The sequence below is a fragment of the Pholis gunnellus genome (genome assembly GCF_910591455.1).
Source record: "Pholis gunnellus genome assembly, chromosome: 12".
Taxonomy (NCBI): domain Eukaryota; kingdom Metazoa; phylum Chordata; class Actinopteri; order Perciformes; family Pholidae; genus Pholis; species Pholis gunnellus.
Genome location: NC_136539.1, coordinates 11,563,524 through 11,584,742, shown reverse-complemented (window position 1 = coordinate 11,584,742; position 21,219 = coordinate 11,563,524). Strand labels below are relative to the sequence as shown.

The 21,219-nt window shown below is 42.9% G+C and overlaps 2 protein-coding genes across 3 annotated transcripts; one reads left to right on the top strand and one right to left on the bottom strand.

Moving 5' to 3' along the window:
* Positions 1-208: 208 nt before the first annotated feature.
* fancb (FA complementation group B) lies at positions 209-6,470 on the bottom strand. Its single transcript, XM_079169877.1, has 8 exons — positions 5,381-6,470; positions 5,141-5,296; positions 4,949-5,038; positions 4,587-4,715; positions 3,648-3,829; positions 2,607-3,037; positions 2,284-2,524; positions 209-1,688 (listed from the first exon to the last, which is right to left on the bottom strand). The coding sequence occupies exons 1-8, from the start codon at positions 6,302-6,304 to the stop codon at positions 1,262-1,264; spliced, it is 2,580 nt and encodes an 859-aa protein (XP_079026003.1). The 5' UTR covers positions 6,305-6,470; the 3' UTR covers positions 209-1,261.
* Positions 6,471-6,586: 116 nt separating this feature from the next.
* On the top strand, positions 6,587-20,174 carry mospd2 (motile sperm domain containing 2). 2 transcript variants are annotated; one of them, XM_079170848.1, is made up of 16 exons: positions 6,587-6,923; positions 7,011-7,068; positions 7,477-7,632; positions 8,540-8,626; positions 8,767-8,921; positions 10,115-10,175; positions 10,327-10,365; positions 10,451-10,575; positions 10,858-11,031; positions 14,752-14,870; positions 17,449-17,542; positions 17,868-17,964; positions 18,340-18,460; positions 18,621-18,729; positions 18,910-18,939; positions 19,642-20,174. In XM_079170848.1, exons 1-16 carry the CDS (start codon positions 6,891-6,893, stop codon positions 19,792-19,794), a joined length of 1,611 nt encoding a protein of 536 aa, XP_079026974.1. In that variant the 5' UTR covers positions 6,587-6,890; the 3' UTR covers positions 19,795-20,174. The 2 variants fall into 2 exon arrangements, with proteins under 2 accessions (XP_079026974.1, XP_079026975.1); XM_079170849.1 differs by lacking the exon at positions 18,910-18,939.
* The last annotated feature ends 1,045 nt before the right edge of the window (positions 20,175-21,219 follow it).

Genomic DNA, 21,219 nt, shown 5'->3' with positions numbered 1-21,219 from the left:
TCTGGGTAGCAGCTTGGGCTTTAAGGGAACACCAATACAATAGACTTTTCTTTTTCACATGTGACCCATTCCTCCCTGGCCCTTCAGTGGTGTTATTTACTGAACAGAATTAAAAAAAATCGTCTTCTGCGCTAGAAGTGACAGGCGTGTTTGTCTCGCAGCCGAAGAAGGTGGTGAGGGTTTGTCCGTTTTCTGTATGTGAGGGACGAATAAAGCAAAGAACAAAGAAGTGTCGATGTGTTTTATCAACTTGCATGTTGGCTGAAGTGCAGTGACCTGAATATAACAGCAAAACCCTACAAACAGGGTTCTTTATTTCCATTCAAACAAGACACAAATACGTTGTGTATAGCTCTGTAACTTTGAAGGGATGCTTCAGCTATGTTCAGGGGAGTCCTGCGGCAGCGAGTCCAGCGGAAGCTGTTACTTGCAATGAAGCGGACACGTGTAAAAGAAGAGGTTATCTCTCCAGGGAGTCCTGAGTACTACACACAGATGGAGTAGCTCCCAGAACAAACATGCACATCCTTGTTTCTGAGCCCCTACTGGGAGAAAAAAGAAAAAGAAACACCAGCCATTTTAGCAAACACTATAGCCAGGCTGCCACATACCTCATGTAGCCAGAAAAGTTAAGAGTCCTTTTAAGTAGGATTTCATGTTAACTTGTACAAACTGCATTTTAACTAACAGTGCTGACAGCCTGTGCAGCGGCGTAAGAAACGGACACCAAGGACGTGTTTTACAGGAACATAACTGAAACATGAGGGGAAAGTAGCCCACCGCTAAAAGCTTTCAGTCAACGACAGTCACTGAGCAGATTTATAACCATCATCTGTTGCCTTTATTCATAACACAAACCGTTTCTCGGCTGAAAGTGGTCTCCGTCTCCTACTGAATAGCACACAGCAGCAGACATTGAGGAGCACTCTTGAACTCAGAGGCTCTTAAGGGACTGAGGACAGAAGAATAAGCTGAGCAGAGAGCGGTGTCACATCAGTATCAGATTAAGGCCGGAGGTGATCCAGTGGAAACAGGCTGAGGCTCTACACAGCAGCAGACACTATAGATATATAGATATAGAGTCTGAGGGAGCACACAGAGGCAACTCTAAGCCAGCAAAGGGGGGGGGCAGCTCTCAGTCCAGGTGAAATGTGCAAAGCATACACGACTAACTCTAATTAGTCATTACACTTGACACGATACAAGATTAAAGATTTGGCTTGCCGCTTGGGATTTCCAGAAAAACCATGTCAGCAGTTTATTAGCTGAGCAAAGTTCTCCGAGCGTCTGAGAGAGCTGCCAAATCCCCATCGAGTTGGAGTTTGGACACGTTTTGGGTTAGCCTACGATACCTCCACACATCCACCAGGGGGCTCAACCTTCTCTTACTCCTCTCCACGTCCCCCTGAAACACTTCCCTACACCTCTGGAGCCCCTTCACAGAACCTGGCTCAGGGGTCTCCTCGTGTCCAAGGCTCTTCCTCTTCTCCTCCTCCTCCTCCTCTTCTTCTTCTTCTTCACAAAGTAGCAATGACACAGACTCTCTGAGGGACACCAACTCTTTCTCTAGTGCCAAAGACAACATTTGAGCTGCACCCTGTCCTCTGGTACCTTTGACAGACTGGATGGAGCAGGACGTAGGGAGGTAAGCCAAGAGAGAGTCCAGGAACTGGAGCGTCTGTAACTGGCTGCAAAGGAACAACAGAGCCACAATTTGCACGTTATTATTAATAAATGAAAACATGATTGTTGAAGTTTATTCATCTTTTTTTTTCTATCATTTGTCAGCTGCTTCACGCCACCTGCCGTTTCAGAGTTTATTTGCCGAATTTGTCATTTCAAGCGCTTTGCTGTCCACAGAATCCTAATCACTTTTGATATTCAGTGGAATATCATACGGACATGCTTCCTGATCAACTTCAAAGCCTCGTCAACTTTTAGTCCATTGATATAAATTGAGCGGCGTCCACTTCTACTACCTTCATTAGTTCTTTTAAATAAAACTGAATAATTAATGAAGAGTTCCTGATAGTAGTGTTTGAACCAGCACCACGAGCAGTAATGTCAGTCTTCTGTTTTTTTTTCTGACTTTACTTCAAAGTAGCAGCATTTCTTCAATTGATGTAAACCAAATAAAGAATAGTCTATGGGGCACCACCTTTAACTTGAAGCTCAAAAACATGTCGTTTCACTTCATGAACTGATAATATGACTTTGGCCACAACTCTATCAAAACCAACACCACAGCCTTCTTATCGCTATCTCAAAATCAAAATGATTTACCTGGAGTGGACAGACAGTTCCCCCCGGAACGGGGTTATCTGATGCCAGTGCAGCAGCATGAGAGCGGATGGTCCTGAAGAATTTAACAGTACATACTGAGGGCTCGCTGCTATCCTCCTACAGCCCGCTAGTTTGTGAATCCAGCCATCTATGTCACCTAAGCTGTGATCAGGAGAGTCTATGTGGAAGACCCAGCGATCCAGCAGCGCCATCAGGCTCAGCAAGTCCTCTTCGGCATCATCTGGGCACAATAAAGAAGATAACAATAAACATGTACGCGCCAAAACGTTTATTGCACAAGTTGTAGGCATTTGTGATTTTACCTGTTTTGAGTTCGGGTGTTTTCAACAGCTGGGTTTGGAAATTACTGTGGATGTCGAAGGCAACTTGACCACAATGCAGAACAACCGGTGTTGGGTTGCTCACACCGGCAAAAGCATCTCGTCTCTGGACGTAATGGAGCATGACACGGCACTTGACACAGCCAGAGTTCAACAGAGGCGTCAGCCTGGCCACAGCGGTCACAGCCAGTCTGCAAGTGTTGAGACCAGTGGGTCTCCCGACATTGTGCTGCCTGCTTCTTTTGGCTGCAGGCTCTGAGAATGTGTAGGCAGAGGAGAGGGAGGAGGAGGAGGAGGAGGATGAAGAGGAGGGAGCAGGGAGCCACGACACTTGGCTCTGGGCCTGGATGACTGCAGGTGTTGAGCTCTGACCCGTCTCTGTCAGGATGGATAAGCTCACACTGTCCACCGGTCTGGAGCAAGAAAATAACACATCACTAACAATCAGATATCACATGGACAGTAGGTAATCATACTGAAAGTCAGATAACCTTTGTCTGCTTGTGAACTGATTAAGAGCACCGATATCTCCGGGTGGGGAAATTTCATCAGCTGGACAAGTGCACCAATCAAAATGGCGATATATGGGCTCGAGGGAACCATGTCAGAAGTAGTTGATGAAGGAATCTGACATGCTTACTCTGTTAGAGGTAATCGTTTACACAGATTAAAAGACTGAGATTAATTTGAATCATTGATCGAAACGTTGAGGTCTTTGAAGACAAGTAGAACGGCCCCATAATGTTCTAGTTCTGACAAGTCAAATCAGGCAGCAGTGATTCGGTCCAACAGCTGGACAGCGTAGTACTTTCAACTTGATTAAAACATGGAGCGCCACAATATTGTTGCTCGTATCTTCGCCATACACGCATGGATCCACTCAGGATGAGCTCATTATGCCCAACAAGACACCATCACAAGTGGATGAGCATTTTTTTTTTTTTTGGAAGAATCAACACTAAGAGTTCATCTTCACACAGAAACAAATATATACAATTCAATTAATAAACAAATCATCTTTACACTGAGCTGTCGGTAGTTAGTATCACTCCCACAACCAGTCGCTCCTCGGCGAGGCGATGCCACAGCTTGTCAACTTGAGGTTGTGAAGACACTGCTGGCACGTCTTGCGTCTTTTCATCCTTTGACTCATCATCATCATCATCATCATCATCATCACAGTCCCACAGAGCAACGAGGCCTTCCTGGACAGAAAGAGCAGAGACTATAATCAGCGATGACAAGTGTGTGACAGCAATAGCAGTTTACGTCGGTCAGACATTTCAATTTCCCCAGACACACATGTGTAGTGGACATTTAAAATACTATTTAAGAACAGAAAGTGCAGCACTGATACGTTCTGTCAAAACACAGCTTAATCATTGCCAGAAACAAAAGCATTTAAAAAGAATGAAAACAACAACAAGAGTTACAAAGTAGAAGACACGTAAACAATTGTGGCATTTGTTTTTTTCACTGTCTGCATTTGCTTCCTCTATGCCTGTGGCAACATGAGGAGCGCTGAACGCGTCGGCCACATGTGAGACGCCATTTCAAATAGGACAACTTGTCAACATGAGTGACAAGTGCTGGAGCACAACCCAAGACAACCGAGGGGGAGACGGACAGTAATATAGCTCACTATTTTAAGGTAATAAATGTCATTAAATTCCAATGAAAATATTATACAACTTCCCATTTTTTATTATATTTGACCTACATTTCATTATCATAGCAATGCCATGAAAAACTACAACAGCTAATATCAGAACGCTACAGGGATGGCGACATTTAAGGTATAACAACACTCTGGTAGGGATCTGGTTGAGAGAGAGTTGCTGGTTTGATTCCCATTATTCGCTATATAGTTCCATGACCTCAATGAAAAGGAAATAGAGCTAAATCCCGTAATACATCAGGCAGTGCTCGTCAGAGTTGTGTAATGTCGTATGTGTGCTGCACCTGCTCATGCTGGGTGAGAATAGTCTCTCTTCCTGAGACGGCGTTGGTGAGGGCTTGGACCGACTGCTGCAGAACTCTGCTCTTCACTCTCATCTCTCTTTGAAGCTCCTGCAGCACGGTCAGTCCACTCTAAATAACAGATTACATTTGATTGAGAGTTAATAGATACGACACATAAAGGGGGCGTCTGAGATGTGAAAAAAAGTTATCTTTCAAAATGTCTCATGAAGCATAATGGTGCGATACGGATTACATTAAATCATTAATGTGTTTTTCTGACAATTTCAACACACCACCATATGGCAAATGTATGCAGAACTACATTTAAAATATGCAAATTGATGTTCAATGAAATTGCTCGCCTGTAGTCTGGACTCTAAAGCTCGACGGGTGAGGAGATCGTTCTCTGGTGGAGGAGGTGGTGTCGTCGGTGCTCCGCCGTCCTGCCCGCGCTGAAATTTGCATTTCCAATGAGTCGCGATGACCAATTTCTGATGTTATCAACAGGAATAGTTTACATAGACTGCACATGAGAATGTGAATGTAAGCCTTACAGAATATGAAATGCCACAGAGGTCAGTGAGGAGAAATGTATCCAAAGGTTGTTCTGTTATGTCATGATCCTTAAAAACCAACAGCATTTGGTCTGTTCCACATCCCAGGAAGTCGTCCACGTGGACAGAACTGACACTTGACCAGTGAGAGGCTATCTGGGGAGAGAGTTCAGGTTTATAAAAAACTGTTAACTGAAAATACAGCTATAAAAAAAAAAAAATATTGACACCTCAGCTTACCTGAAATGTTTCCTTCCACAATGCACAGACGTGCCCCTGGTGAAACGATATGAGGAGCAGGCAGCCATTTCTTCCTGCGTTGACCACCTGAATATGTTCGGGTTGGTCAAAGGGGAGCTGACACACGTCTTTCACGATGCCATTCTCAAAAAGAACGAGTTGCTGATTAGAAGTTGCTGCGACCACAGCAGATTTCAGCACATCGGCCACTTTTTCAGCTGACAGCACCAAGATGCAGCGTGTGATGCAAACGTAGGGATGTGGCAAAATCATATTGCCATCGAACACTTGTCCACTTTGAACAAAATAGCCCAGGGCCTGGCCTGTGGAGTGAGTATTTGAGCACTGATCTGGAGGGCTTTGCAGTCCGAGAACAAATGCCTGTTCCTTGTGGAGTGGGAGTTCTCCGATAACACAGTGGGACAACTGAATGGGTATCTGCCTCACCTCTCCTGTCTGCAGAGATGCATGGAAGACACTGCCAGCGTGGCTCCACACCACTGTGGGGCCCCTGACGATAGACACATTGTCCCTCATCTGATAAGGTAGTTTAAACTCTATGCAGGACTCCAGTCGGTTTGAGCTGCTCAGTGTGAGGAGACTATACTGGAAGCTTGCCCCTTTCTCGCTCTTCTTTGTCACTAAAACACACGGCGTGGTGACCCTCTTCTGAACGTGTATGACACATTTACATTTCACAACATCGACACGCGCTGATCTCTTCCTGCTGATGACAGCCGCTCGATCTGCTGCCTTCACAAACGCGTTGACTTCCCGTTCAAACGAGAGGCTGCAGAATATTAACTCACTTCTTTCGCTGTCATGTGTGGCTGTAGCTCGTTTACAGTCAAATAGGATTATCTTTCCACACAGGGAAAGTCGATGGGGACTGGGATACGAATCTCCCGAGAGCAATCTCTCCATTATGCCACAAGGAAAGCTTCGGGTGCCTACCAGGATCGATCCCTCCTCATCTGACAGCTTGATTTAACGTGATTGCTAAGTATTGAGCTGTCACTTTCAGGACGAAAGTCTCACCAACGAGTACATTTAGACCACTAGTTGGTATGTTTACTTGTGAGAGAGAGAGAGAAATGTGTCCGTATCCAGCGTTTCACAGCGCGCCAACTGATATTGAACACTTCCTGACAGTCCGAGTGCATTGTGGGTAAGAAGCTGGTAAACAGTAGTGAGTTGACGATATTAAGCTAAAGTGTCTGGACATGTTTTTCTCGTTTTTAAACGAATCAATGATGTTTAGATAAACACTTATCTTGTAATACTGTATACAGCTCAACACCGCCTCTGCTCTTTACGTTCAAACTATAGCGGTCGATGGTTAAAATACACTATATATAGAAGAGGCGTGGCTACGTGTGGAGCCAAAATGGCTACGACCGGACGTCAGTTACACTCGCCGCACTGATTCCCTCAACTCAGTTAGACGCTAGCTGACTAGCTAGCTCAACAGGGAAGTACCACAGAGACGGAAACCTGATGATAGCTGAATATGGCCGAACTTGAGCAGCACGAAGGAGAGCAGGTATCGACAACTACCGTTAGTAATTAGTCAGTAATCTGTTGAAACCAAAAGACGTGTCTTAACCTTAACCCACTGTGTTTTTGACAGGACATTGAGAAGAAAATTGAGGAGACGAGACAGAGATTCAGGAATGAGTTCCTCCAAGGTAATACAGACATTATGAAGAAGCTGGCGTGAACTTTTCTGTTTGACCAGTTACTTGCTTTTTAATTAATTTTGGGGTTATGTTCAGCTTCATAACTCAAATATCGTATTGGTTAACTGTCCACAAGTTAGTCGTAATTATAGTGTCATGTTAATAACATCTTGACCTAAATGCTCCGAGCCGATAAGCTCCAGCAGATAACGTTAACTGACCTGGCTAACATTAGCTCCGTTAGTAGTTTTGACTAACGCAGCACATGGGTGTAACGTGGTGCTCTCCAGGTGAACTTTAACTGAGTTTACAGCACAATGTGGTCACTGTGGTTGAAATTGAAACCTTGTACTTGGACCTCCTTTTTTTTGTATTCGGAGCGTCATGTGATTGAAGCCTTGTTGTTATGTTTTACAGATACAACAGATAAATATGACTCCAGAGATGTGGAGAGGCTTCAGACAGAGGACGCTCTGGTGGAGGGCTACCTGCAATGGAGAATGTATGTCGTGGACGACGCCTTGAAGATGATCGATGAAAGTCTTCATTGGAGAAAAGAGTATAGTGTGAACGGTACGAAGTGTCCACTCTGATCAGTTTTGGGGTTGTTTTTTTGATTTATAGCTGTTGCTACAGGCTAAGTGGTCAGTACCAAAAATGTTTTGAAGTTCAACATCCAGTCCTGTTAAAAATGTCAAATGTTGACATTTCCATATTTAGACGTTTACAAGCTTGTGACAGATCGGTGGTGGTGTGCTCGCTGCTCTGGGATGAATCCAGACAGACTGTCATTGTGTGTTGAACACCCAGATCTCCATGCATGGAGAACAATCCCCACTCATTCTGCTGCTCTCAGAGGAATTCTTGTTTGCTCGTCTTTTAATCTGGCAAATTCAATTTGTCAAGCAGTTGTTTTTTTGTAAATTCGATTTACTCAAGGCATTACTATCCAGGGGCATCAGGGGTTGTATCAACAAGGCCAAAGTGTTGTTAGTCTGTGTATTAATTTATTGATAAGGGCTGAGGATGAGTGTTACAGTATGTTCTGTCAGCTCGAGCAGTGTCAGTTTATAGGAAGGCTCGGATCATCAACAGACGGGTTTGATAAAACTATTAAATAATGTCCAATAAAATATCCTCTACATCTGTTCAGTCCAGTGTCATATATATATATATATATATATATATATATATATATATATATATATATATATATATAGTTTTAGTTATCGTTTGTGCTTGTGATGACTAATCTTTGGGAATAGCTTTGCTCAATATTTCCTGGACATCATGAAAACTATGAAAATATGTCTAATTGAAACATGTTGCGCCTTTAAGTAGTTCAATTAAGTATTCAAATCGTCTGGAAAACTCTGCAGGAACCTTACAAACAACCATCGCCCTTTGCTTACAACGCCTTGTTCTCTATAGTATTTCTATCATAACAAACATCGGAGTAATGTCTGTCTGTGTGTTTCAGATCTCACTGAGAGCACCATTCCCAAATGGATGTTTGAAACCGGTGCTGTCTACCTGCATGGCTACGACAAAGAGGGCAACAAGCTCTGTATGTACACCCTCTATTACGGACAGCCGACCATTGTTAGACAACAGGTCCGCTCCATTTAAAAGTGTGTAACCGTCACTGAATTTGTTGTAAAAACCACAATTTAATACTTGTGTTTTTTTCGGTTTATTTTGTTTTAGTCTGGTTCAAAGTAAAGCTGCACGTCAAGGATGCAAAAACCATCGTGGACAAGAAGAAGTACGTTGCCTTCTGGCTGGAGCGGTACGCCAAGAAAGAACCTGGCATGCCGCTCACTGTCGTGTTTGACATGGCGGAGTCCGGCCTCGGTAACATAGTGAGTCCATCAAGATGTTTTTAATATGCCAGTAGCATCTTCATTCCCTCTTTATTAGATACGCTCTACTCCTTATGTTAGTTTTCTTTCTTGTGACTGTCACTGAAATGCGGTGGAGCATCTTCTCTTTGAGCTGTGCTTCTTGCCGGGGCTGATGCTCTTTAATGCTTTTACACTTCTGAGATTAAAGTAACCTTTAAATCCCTGTTGGTCAATTCGAGTGGGCCGTCTAATCCGCAGACTCGCGGTGTCACAGGCGTTAGCTCCTTGACGGGAGCTCTCTCTTGTCAGCGAGTGTGTGTGTGTGTGTGTGTGTGTGTGTGTGTGTGTGTGTGTGTGTGTGTGTGTGTGTGTGTGTGTGTGTGTGTGTGTGTGTGTGTGTGTGTGTGTGTGTGTGTGTGTGTGTGTGTGTGTGTGTGTGTGTGTGTGTGTGTGTGTTCCATTGGCTCGGCTCTCTCCTGGAGGAACGTCTCAATTAAGCACGAATAAACCTGCACAAGCACGGCAGGAAAAAAGGACGAATGTCTATGCAACCCAAATATGAAATGAGTAGATTTAGAAGATCAGTTTTGGAAAGCAAACTTGTCGAGCTGGAGCAAGCGTAGCCAGTATGATCTCATTAAGGCTCGGAGGAGAGTCTCCTGCATAGCAATGAGCCAGAACATCCAGGCTCTATCTGTTGAACTATGGGCTGCTCTGATGATGATCAACATAAAATAGTAAGATGAACATTCATCATGTTCACCTAGAAAGTGTCACGTGGATGTGCGCTTTTTTTTAGACGAGATTTATAGTATGCATTTAATTTGTTAGCATTCATTAGATATTCATGGAGAAAATAGATTTTAGTCCAAGCCGTTTACTGTGAACTCTCTTTTACTTGTTTTTAGGAAGGTTGTCTCCTTGAAATGATAACGGTTGTTAGATCTAGGTAGTGCAATCAAATGATGACAAAACAGCAAATGGTTCATATCTAAATATACATGTGCTATTGTTCAGAAAGCCAGAAGTCTTTCTCAGATAGCGGGTCATCAGAGAAGTTTGAGACTAACTTTCACTTTCGGTTTAAGTGAGTCGCTTCATATCTGGAGGCGGTTTAACAATGAACAAAACCTAAAGTGTCTTTTTATAGTTGAAGACCTGAATGTGGTTTCGCTTTTTAAATCCTTGTTATTTTCCACTCTGTGTTTCAGGACATGGAGTTTGTGAAGTACATCATTAATTGCTTCAAAATATACTATCCGAAGTTTTTATGTGAGTAAATATTACTTATAAAAGCACAACAAATATATTTCAAGATTCACAAATGTTACATTTACATGTTACATTAATAGCGACTTACAGCTACTCTCAAGTCACACCGAGACATTTTTTTTTAATGCTTTGACCTTTTCTATCATTTCAGCCAAAATGATCATCGTGGACATGCCTTGGATCATGAATGGTGAGAATGAGACGACCTTCTCTCCGTCACAATTTGTATGAATAATCACATTCTGACGTCTTGAGCTTCATGTTGTCTATTTCAGCCGCGTGGAAGATCGTGAAGTCGTGGTTGGGTCCCGAGGCCATCAGCAAGCTGAAGTTTGCATCCAGATCTGAGATCCAGGGATTCATCGGCCTCGAGTACCTACCGCCTCACATGGGTGGAACAGTACGTATTAGGTCTATATTACCTTTCAGTGGAATCATGTTGTAACAATGGTGCGATTTACAAATTCTGAATACAAACCACTTTAAGAAACCACTTTAAGAAATCTCTTTCTTGAGTAGTGTTTGTTTCACACTGCTCTGTAGAATTTCACTTGCCTATAAGCCACATTTTATATTCATTAATATGGAAGTCCTGAGACTTTCTGTACGACTACCTGAACTGAAATGGACACGCTTTAAGAACTACGCGTGTAATCATATCATTTATCCGGCTGCATTCCAGGACCCTTTCAAGTACAGCTACCCACCTCTTCCCGACGACGACTTCCAAACGCCCACCTGTGAAAACGGACTAATAGTCAGTGAGGACGAGATGGAGAGCAAAGACGGGGAAATGGAGGGCAAGGATGCCCTTGAGTCCAGCTTCAGCTCTGAGATTGCGGCTAAGCCCAAAAAGGTACAATTTCTTTCAAGTTCATATCCGGTTTAATATGGAAAGTAGACTTTAGAAGTGCATAAAAGAGATCCTTTACTCAAATTTAAAGACAATATTGTCACCCTTGTACACCGTTTCATTTTATATATATATATATATATATATATATATATATATATATATATATATATATATATATATATATATATATATATATATATATATTATAGTTAAGAGGACCAGTGTTGCTGTTACACAAGAAGTCGCTCTCGTGTTTGATTGAGCCGCGATTAATATAGATTCTGCCATTTCCAGGCAGCGGTGCTCTCATAGATTTGAGTTCTGCTGCTACTGAATAGATTCCCTCCGGTCAGAGATTTCTTCTTTCACTCACTTTCTATAAGTTGAGCATGAGAGTACAGCATGTAATCGGACTGCTCCGTTGGAGACAAGTGTGAATTAAGTGGCGAGTAATGCCCTGATTTGGAAGATGTTAAGCTCTTGCTCATTGTCTCAGTGAAGGTGACTCTTAATGTCTCTGGCTGCAATTAAATCCTGCCAACAAAGCCCATGCATCCCAGCCAGCTCCGCCCACTTTCAGTCAAGACCGCAGTGCACGTCTCATATGTTACTCACTCCCTACTGTGCAATCCGCCCCTCGCTTTATAATCTATTTAGCTTTGTTTTGCATTTACATTATATTGGTGCTTGTTGTGAGATGTTGTTTTTTGTGTTGCAGCTGTTATTTATAGATAGTTTGCTGCTGTCATGTCAGGGCGGGCAGATTTGGGGTTAACCTACATTTTTAGGACATGACTGAGCTGTAACTCATAGCAGTTGTTGAGGGTTTGTTTTGTAACCGGCTGATCTGCCTATAGGACACAAAGTGTGTCTGTTGGAGACGTGCTGCGTCACCCAGAGCTACTCCCATGAGCCTCCTAAGCCCCAACAAACAAACAGTGCTCCCTTTGTTAATAAATCACCACATTGGTCATGCACGGCAGATTTAGATTTACAGCAAAGAGATATGCAAATCAGTCAAGTGTTGGCCTCAAAAATAATCCACATGCGCAAGTTTGAGGTTTATCAATATACACATGGAGTCACCTTTACACTCTTGGCATGTTGTCGGTGCAAACACGCCCCCGCATAACCCAATGGAAAAGGTACATAACTCCCTATTAAAGCGTTATTGACATCATTTAATTTCCAGATGCTAATCCCAACAACTGTATCTTCTACAAGCACTACAGGCGATACTCTGAGGTGTGTGAATACATTACAGTATAATTGTTTGTATATGGCTGACTGCAGTAAGATGGTCTCGGGGGATCATTATTAGGGTGACGATGACTATTCAGGGTGAGAGAATAGAAGGTCAACCGTTTTTTCTTCGTGAGCTGAATCATATTGCGATGAAAATTGATGTTAACGGTTATTCATGTGACTTCTAATACCGCCACTTGCCGTAGGGTAGTACGTATGAAAACCTTTTTTATTTCCTACCCTTGGGCCAGAAGCTCATTCATTGGAAAATGGAAATCCTTATACTGTTAAAAATTAATCCAGGGTATCTCAGACCAACACAATACGAAGACAAAGGTCAGGTGAAGTACGCGATACAAGAGAGTGGAGATGTTAATGAGAGCTTAAGAGACATGTGTAGTTGTTATAACAGGTTAATTAGCAGTGTCTACTATCTTTTTAAGATTTCTTTCTACTCTCCTGCACTTTTCTGGTAGCGTGTGCGGTGACTAAACCCTGATATACCAGCCTGTCGTCTCTTCAAGCCCGTCTGAACGCATTCCGCACTACTGCTTCATAACCAACTTGTCTAAGTAAACAACCCCCCCCTCCCCCGCTACCGGCACCCATCCCCACCCGAGTTCCTCCGGGTCCCAGGCAGCGCTGTGCCGGTAACTCGATGGCTTCAGGAAGCTAATTGCCTTTCTCTCTGTTTTCAAACAAGGGCTGGAGGTGGTAAGGCAGTGTAGGATCACACCCACACAAGAGTCCCGAAGATTTCTACTGGCTGGAAAAGGCAGGTGCGCTCACGTGACTGAATTATTGTGAGTGCACCTCCTTCACAGTCGACCGATGTCATCTCAACCCCTGCACACGTGCGTCCCCTTGACCTGTCCTGGACCTAAAAATTTCAAATTTAGCCCCCCCCACTCCCCCCAAATAGTATTGCACTGCTGAAATAGCACAACATTTCTGACTTTGTTATGAAGGACTGTAGGCTAAATGAAGGGTAGCCTACCTTTTTTGCACTACAACACTCGACCCAGCAAGATACTGTCATATGTCACTGTGAGATGCACTCCTAGCACAGGACCTGTTCCCTATTAAATATGAATTCATCTGTGTGCTTTAACCTCAGATTAAAAACTACTAAGATAATGATTGCTGTGCTACAGTAGACCAAGTTATTAACACTCAGCTCTTAATATTTAACCGTGCTTGCCTTTGAGGCGTTGTTTTTAACAAAGGCCGTGTGTGCCTTGTTCTATTCTAATTGTGTTTTTGATATGTACTGTGTAACTAATAGACACTCCTCATTATGAGCATTTCACTAATATTTCAGTGTATGATAATGTATAATCGTCAATGATTTTTGTCTTTGCATTACGTAACTTACACACTATGTATAGAAATCCTGACGTTCTCAAATTTCAAGTTCAATTTTATACATTTGTACGTGATTATTATAGTGTGTTGCTAATTGTTTTTGTCAAAATAACTTGACATTTATTTTGTCCTCCGTTAATCCATAATGAACTGTTTCCATGAGCTTTACTAAAATGTTCAAAGCTGTGCGAAAAATAATTTCAATCATAAAAACCTGTGTCAGCATATTTCAATGTTTTGATTTTAACTAAGAATTGGAGCATGTTTTACCTTTTTTTTTTGTTCTACTTACATTATTACCTAATTGTGTTAAAGTTGCTCTTTTAAATTGACAAATAAATAGAGACATTTCATCAGCAGCTGATTGTCTCTTGATGTCTTCATTGTGGCAGTTGCATGACAGTCGGCCATTAAACTAAGATGACATGTTGCGTTGCTTATCGCAGCGAATCACATACTTCCCCTCTGAGTCACAAATGTTCACATCACATGCAGAGTCCGCTCACCTTTGCCCCTTCCTTCCTTCCTCCCTTCCTTCCTTCCTCTTGCGATACACTCTCTCACCCATCTGTTTCACACAATAAGTAGTGCGAGCAATGCTGAAAGCAACCATTTCCCCCCCAACGTACTAACGCTTATGCAAACATTTCACAATTCCTCTCCCGTCAGCTGTTTCTATGATCTTGTGATCTGTCTCTGGATGATTTGGATCAAAGTGTACGGATGCTTTTGCTGAACTGAAAGTATCCCATGTCTGAGTGACATGATGACATCTGCTCTGATTGAACTATTTTTGGTCACGATTATTTTGTTTTGTCAAAAGTCCCGAGTCTGTGAAACTACCAGGAACTGGGGTCAGGAGTCATCACGGGGTTTTCTCCGTAAAAGAAAATGTACTTTGGCAACGTAACACTTCACCGTTATTTCACAAGAACCATTTATGAATCATTACAGATGACTGTCGAGCGCTTCATTAACTGATAGCTTTCTCCGCATGCGGGGCAAAGGTCAAACATTTCATTTTCAGGGAAGGATCCAGATAAGGGTCGCACGATAACATTATCGGTGTTCTGAGTCTCTTTTCTAATTAAGTGCTCTTTGTTGTTTCAGGTGAATTTCTTGGAGGACAGCATGAGGTCAGAGGACAATGATAAAGGAGACTCGAGTGCCAGGACCAAAGGAGCCAGGAAGCCACTAACCACCTTCAAAGGCCCTCTGCTAGATGTTAGGTAGGCCTTCCCCACTGCACGACTGTTACGGTCTTTGTACTTCCTCATGACAAGTTGAACAGTTCATGACGTTGGGTTCACACCAGGCCACAACACACTGACGGCTTTCACAGAGGCCTAAATAAACCGGGCAAATGGACCAAAACAAACAGATTGTGTGTGAAAGCTTCAATCCGGCTTCTCTGCACTGCAAGTAGAGAGGAGACATGAGGGCTCTGACGCCAAAGAGGTTGACCCGCCATTGTTGGTTTGATCGCCAGAACTGATGGTAGATTAATCTACGAGAGCGTCTCATGTTCACCAGATTCCTCAGCCCAAAGCTTGTTCACGTGTTGCACTGTGGCTGACTGCACACTCTGTACACATACAGTAGCTGAAACAACAAAACCCGAACATTGTACCTTCGTGAAGGTAAGATTTGTTGCGAAACTGTTTTATTATGCTGCATTCGTTTTAGCAAAGCACGCCTAATAAACTGACCATATGAGTATTAAGGATATACATAAAAAGAAAAAAAATTTGTATTGCTTTGTACAAATTGTCTTCACATATTGACTCAAAGTGTAAAGGGATTATTGACGTTTGTACCTTTTTTATTGCCCAATTGATCTGGTCACATGTGGGCCGGGATTACGGACGCTACCAACCAATAGCTCAGAGCGAGACAGCGGCCAATAATCAATTAACCTCTTGCACACGTCGTCCAACACATCATACGTTTTTAATTGAGCATTCGTTGAATTGCAAAGTGGGTGTCGACTTCAAGAGCGCATGTTGCAAAGGAGTAAAGCAACTCAATGGTGTGGTTGGTTGGTGGGTAAATACTTAGCGGTGCGTTCACACACACACACACACACACACTGTGTAATATTACTCCCCATTTTCATGAATAACATCCGTTGAGCTCTGTTTTTAGAGTAATGGCTTTGATGTGAGAATTCTGACAGCTCTGGGCTGTGAATTAAAGTGATAAACAGATTTTAAATGAGCCTTAAATGCAATTATGTTTCTGAGCTGTGTTAGCTTTAATTCGAGGCTGGGGGCTGTAGAGGGGAGCAGGGGGGGGCTTTGATCTTTTGTTTGCCAAAAGGTTTCCAGAGCCCGGAGACTCACTCTGAGCGCAAGTAAGCGTCAGACTCTGTTTTACTGGGGAAACGAACGCAGGAATACTTGAAAAAGGAAAAATATACCTTTTTGTTCTTAGCGGTTTGAGTCCATGAAACGTAGCCAAGCTGCATCAATGAGAAGCTTTCTACATATGAGGCAGATACGATAATCCTTTTGCTAGTTTCTTCTTGGCAAAGTTAAAGTCCCCATTGCAGAAAAGGGTTCACTGAGGCTGGCAAATCCCACACTATTTATAGCCAAGTCAGACTGTTGCAAACTTCGCTTCGAGAAGTTTGCCAACGAGCGTCAGAGAGCGAGACAAAGGGCCTCATCCACAGATTTTAGGCCACAGATTTGCTTTGGCTCTACACTTTACATCATAGTTCTGTCCTGCTTAGTCCAAGTACAACCTCAGTTTAATGGCATGTTTTTTGCAACGTTGTACCCATCTGCTCTGTAACTCGCATGTTCTGCTTTTGACAAACCAAAAAGGGAGACATTTTATGCTTCATAGTTTCATAATTTTGTGTTCTTGTTTCCAAACAGTTTGTTGAATGAGCCACCAAACCACCCTTCACCTGGTGAAAGAGCACTGCTAACGTAGAGTTGCACTTTGGTCCATGTAGATGCTTGCCTGATATCAGACTCGTCATACTTGGATTCATATATATAGATGCCGGTGTGGTCCTTCATCTTTTAAGTGCCGCTTCTAACAACAGAGTGTCTGCCAACAGTCCCAATGTGTTTCCTTTGTCTTTGCCTGCCAGCTGCTGTCAATCAAACGCTGACAGGAACACGCCCCTCCTGTCACTGAGACGGAGAAGGAGTATTTCTGATATTTTCACAAACACCTCTGTTTTATTCTTCCAATTTAATACAGTAATAACTAACATTTTTCTTAAAGACACGTTCTCTTTTACTGCAAAAAGGGTGACTCCACTTTATATCTGATAATAATTGCCTGTTGGAGCACCCAGATGTGGCTTTTCAAAGCTGAAAGATTCATACGTGTATATGGGTTAAGAATAAGCAGCATGTCAGAGGCTTTGAGAAATGTTTTAAAGAAATGTAGACGGGAGCTCTGGCAGAATATTGAAATCTGAGAACCCCAGTGTGTTATCTCTGCTGAGGCCACGGCTGGATCATTAACCAGGCAAACCGGTCGATCAACTACTCGTATTGATTGTGTGTCAGTCGGTTTGTTGTAATATGATTCTGTTTGTGGGAATATTCAACACAAAGGCACATTTCATCTGAAACAATAAGGCTTACCTGTCTTGTAGAGGGGTCTTTTATTTAGCTACAAAATATTGCCACAAGAAAGAAATGACAAAGCGTTCTGTGACGTAAATGAAGACTGAAGTGCACGAATACACACTTTATTGCTCAAATTGTTGATGTATTCTTAAGACCCGAGTCTCTGCTTCTCACCATAATGTGACTCGCGGTGTTCTTTTCCTCTCACCTCCAGCCCCGCAGAGGAGCTCAGCTTTGGTTCTGCAGAGACGGAGAAGAAAAGCCTCATTATCCTGAGCAATGTAACCAACAATCAGGTGGCCTTCAAGGTGAGCGTGAAAGTGCTCACATGCAGGAGTGTGTACCAACTTGTGTGCTTCAACTTAATGAGTTGACCCTTCTACATGAAATCATTGCTAAATCCTTATATTAGATCGATAAATCTGTTCGTTGATCAACAGAAAATGTACGTTTTTGATAAGTGATTATTAGTTGAAGGCATTTTTGAAGCAAAATGCCAATTCCCCTTTTTGTGTTAGACAAAACAAACATTTTGAAGGTGTCAAAGTGAACTGTGGGGAATAGTGAAGGGTGTCTTCCCCATACCAACATTTTAATTCAACAATAAGAATGAGTGTAATTTATTCTCCACAGGTACGGACCACAGCACCCGAGAAGTACAGAGTGAAGCCCAGCAACAGCTGCTGTGACCCTGGAGCTTCAGTAGATATAGTGGTGTCCTTACATGGAGGTACGGCACTCCACTCCGGTCTTTAACCTTCCTAAAGTGCTGGCCGCCACTTTTCCTTGCCTGGCATAGATTTTTCAAAAGTGCTAAAATAATTATCTCCCCAAAACAACCCATCAGACAAGTGACAGTGCTGTGCGAGTTCAAACATTTGATGGCCTTTTAAGCCCTGTAATGTCAGTGGTGATTTATTTTTCTCATGTCAAGCACATCATATTGTTTTTAAATATAGCTCCTCCACTTCTGTTTGAGGGGCTATGTGGTTTTATTATTGATTTCAAACGACAATTTCTTCCACATTTACTGAAGGAATCGAACCTTTTTGAATTGTATTGGCATGAATTCTGGTTTAATGTTGCTCTGAATGTTTCTGTGCAGGTTCTCAAGCCTCTCCACAGGACCGATTTCTGGTCATGGCTGCCGAGATGGAGAACGCTGGATCACAGGAACTCGCGCAGTTCTGGAAAGAAGTACCAAAACCCAAAGTCATGGAACACAGGTACGCACCCGTGCTCCTCATCCAGCCGTGTCGCTAAATACGTGAACGAATTTGCACACTGCTCTGTTTCCAGTCCTCTCAATACAGTTGTGACAGTGGACTTGAAGGCTGCATATGACCCCGTCGGGCGTCCGCTCATTAGATTGTGACCTTCCCACAGATTGCGCTGTCATGTTCTGGACAGCGTCAAAGCGTCGGTTAATCCTCTCAGAGACGGCCCCGCGGAGACGGAGACGGGGACCAGCAGGCAGCAGGAGTTCAACACCACGGTGAGTTCTGGTGGAAGAGCTCCTCTCTCACCACCGTTATAGATTATCTACACCACGGTCACCGTCTCATCTCTTAAGAGGTCAAGGACTTTTGAGTTGAAACGGTTCAATGTAGATGTAATTAACTTTTTTTTATTTTTTTTATTTGCATTGCATACTCCAAAAACTTTCCACACCCAGGCACTGGATGATAACTTAACTTTCACATCAGTAAGTATAACATGTAGCTTTATTAGTTTGTATGTATATGTCTAGTAGAATGCTAGTTACCTGGTTTACATTCTTAAAGGTACAGTTCAACATTTTAATCAATATGCATCTCCAGCATACATTAAGAAATAATGCAAAGCTGCTGCTGCTGCAAAGACCAAAACTGTTTGCAGGATGCTTTCTTGCAGTGAGTTAAATGAGGAAATGGATGCGTTAACTTTGGAGCTGTAACAGAGAAGCAGTTAGCCTAGCTTAGCATAAAGAGTGGAGATGGGGGGGGGAATATGCTTTCCAGCCCCTCTGAATTAACTCATCCTTCAGCTAAGCTACACTGTGCATCTCATGTGTTTAAACCAGACACAAAAAGAATGAAAATATACATTATACAGACCAAATTCAACATGTTGAGTCACTTTTTAGAGGCGCTGGTACGTGTATTTTTGAGGTTTGTAGAAAGCCAGGCTAGTTGTTTCCCCCCTGCTCACGACTCTTTAAGCTCCAGCTCCATACTTACCACACAGACACGAGAATGGTATCAACCTTCTCATCTAACGAATACGCGTATTTCACTCCGCTTCTTTAAATGTACTGTACCTATAGCCTGATTTTTGTTTCTATGACTTTCATTGCAAGGGAGTTAGATTGATAAACCAGGTCAGTGAACCAGTTTTTCTTTTTTTTTCTCTTTTTTAATCTCTCCAGCTCATGCGAGTGATGACCTGCAACGCACGGATGGAGCAGAAGCTGAATACGTGTCTGTGGGTGCAGAAGGTTCTCATTGGGCTGGTGCTGGTCCTCGTGGTGCTGAACCTGCTGTGTCTCCACCAGCTGAGTGCTTCCCAGCAGCCGTCCTGACCTGCCACACGCTGCCTCCGCCTGTATCTGTCGCACCACAGACACACAAGACCGTTTCCTACCTGAGGGATGCTCATCCCGAGCCCTGCCCTCCCCACGGGCCGCTGTCATGGAGGGGAGGAGGGCTGACTTTAGGGACATGCGAGTTGTTGTGGAGTTACTATATGAAGAGATTGTACTTGACAGTTAATGCAACAGAGACCCTTTTAACAATGTGACATCAAATCATTAATGTATTTTCTAAGACCAACCAGAATTAATCTGTATTTATTGTAATAGACACAATATGTAGGAAGGAATTATTTTTGTGATCATAATGTACAATTTTTTTATATTATATAAATCTACAGAATATAAAATAAACACTTTCTGTCAACTTATCTTTTCCTGAACATGTTTTTCTCTCCACACTTCATCCTGTAATGTAGATGTTTCGGTCACTCGGTAGTCCTGTTTTATTCACACCCTCTAATAAACCCTCATTAGTACAGAGGTGTCTAATTGAAAACACTGCAGTACGACCTTGCTAAACCTCTCCACACTCAGACCAAGGAGCCACTGGAGATCTCTGTCTCCTCTATCGCCACTATTTGTTTTAATTACCCCGACACTGGCAAACTAAAAATACCAAAGCAATTACTGGCGAGTGCAAGGACGTGGCACAACCCACTTGTAGCTTAGTGGGAAGCACTGATATCTATAACAAGATCCAGCTCCGAGCAATCAGGACTTGAGCCGCCGCACCAGGAATGATCACAATTGGGTTATTAGATGTGTGCGCATAAGGGTTGTCTGGCGTCAACATTTGCAGCTTGTTCGCAGTAGGTGGCGGCTGCTCGCATGCGAGGGATGATTAGGGTGACTCGTGAAATAACGGGTAAACTAATCCGACGTTGATTATAAACACTGGGCTGATTTTGGAGCTGCAAAATGTTTATTCCCTGACGATTGCGTCGCTAGCTGTGTATTTAATTCTGTTTTAGTGGCAACTCTTCATGAAGTTCTTCTTATAAAACCTCTAATAGTAGTGGTTTATAGAAGGAATTGGTTTTAGAGCGAACGTGAAGTCGTGTTCAAGAAAAGATAAGTTGAGAGAAAAATGCATTTTGCGCTATTTGGGTACACCTAAAAAACAGCATTGGGGTTAATGGCGTGTATGCCTCCAGAGAATAGAAGTAAAAGCTTTGGTATCACACATAGGTGGGCTGATTCTAAGTGCATCCGAGTGCCACGCAGTACCGGACTGAACCCAGGAAGTCGATCAGCTGCACAGAGCCAAACACAACACCGCTATCAGTGATGCCACGATGACTGAAGTGGAAAATTCTTTGAGCGGTCATGTGACACTGATTACCAGACGGACTCGTCTCACCTGATTGCCTTTTCTTTTTTTTTTTGTCAGTAATTACTTGCAGTGGATACTGT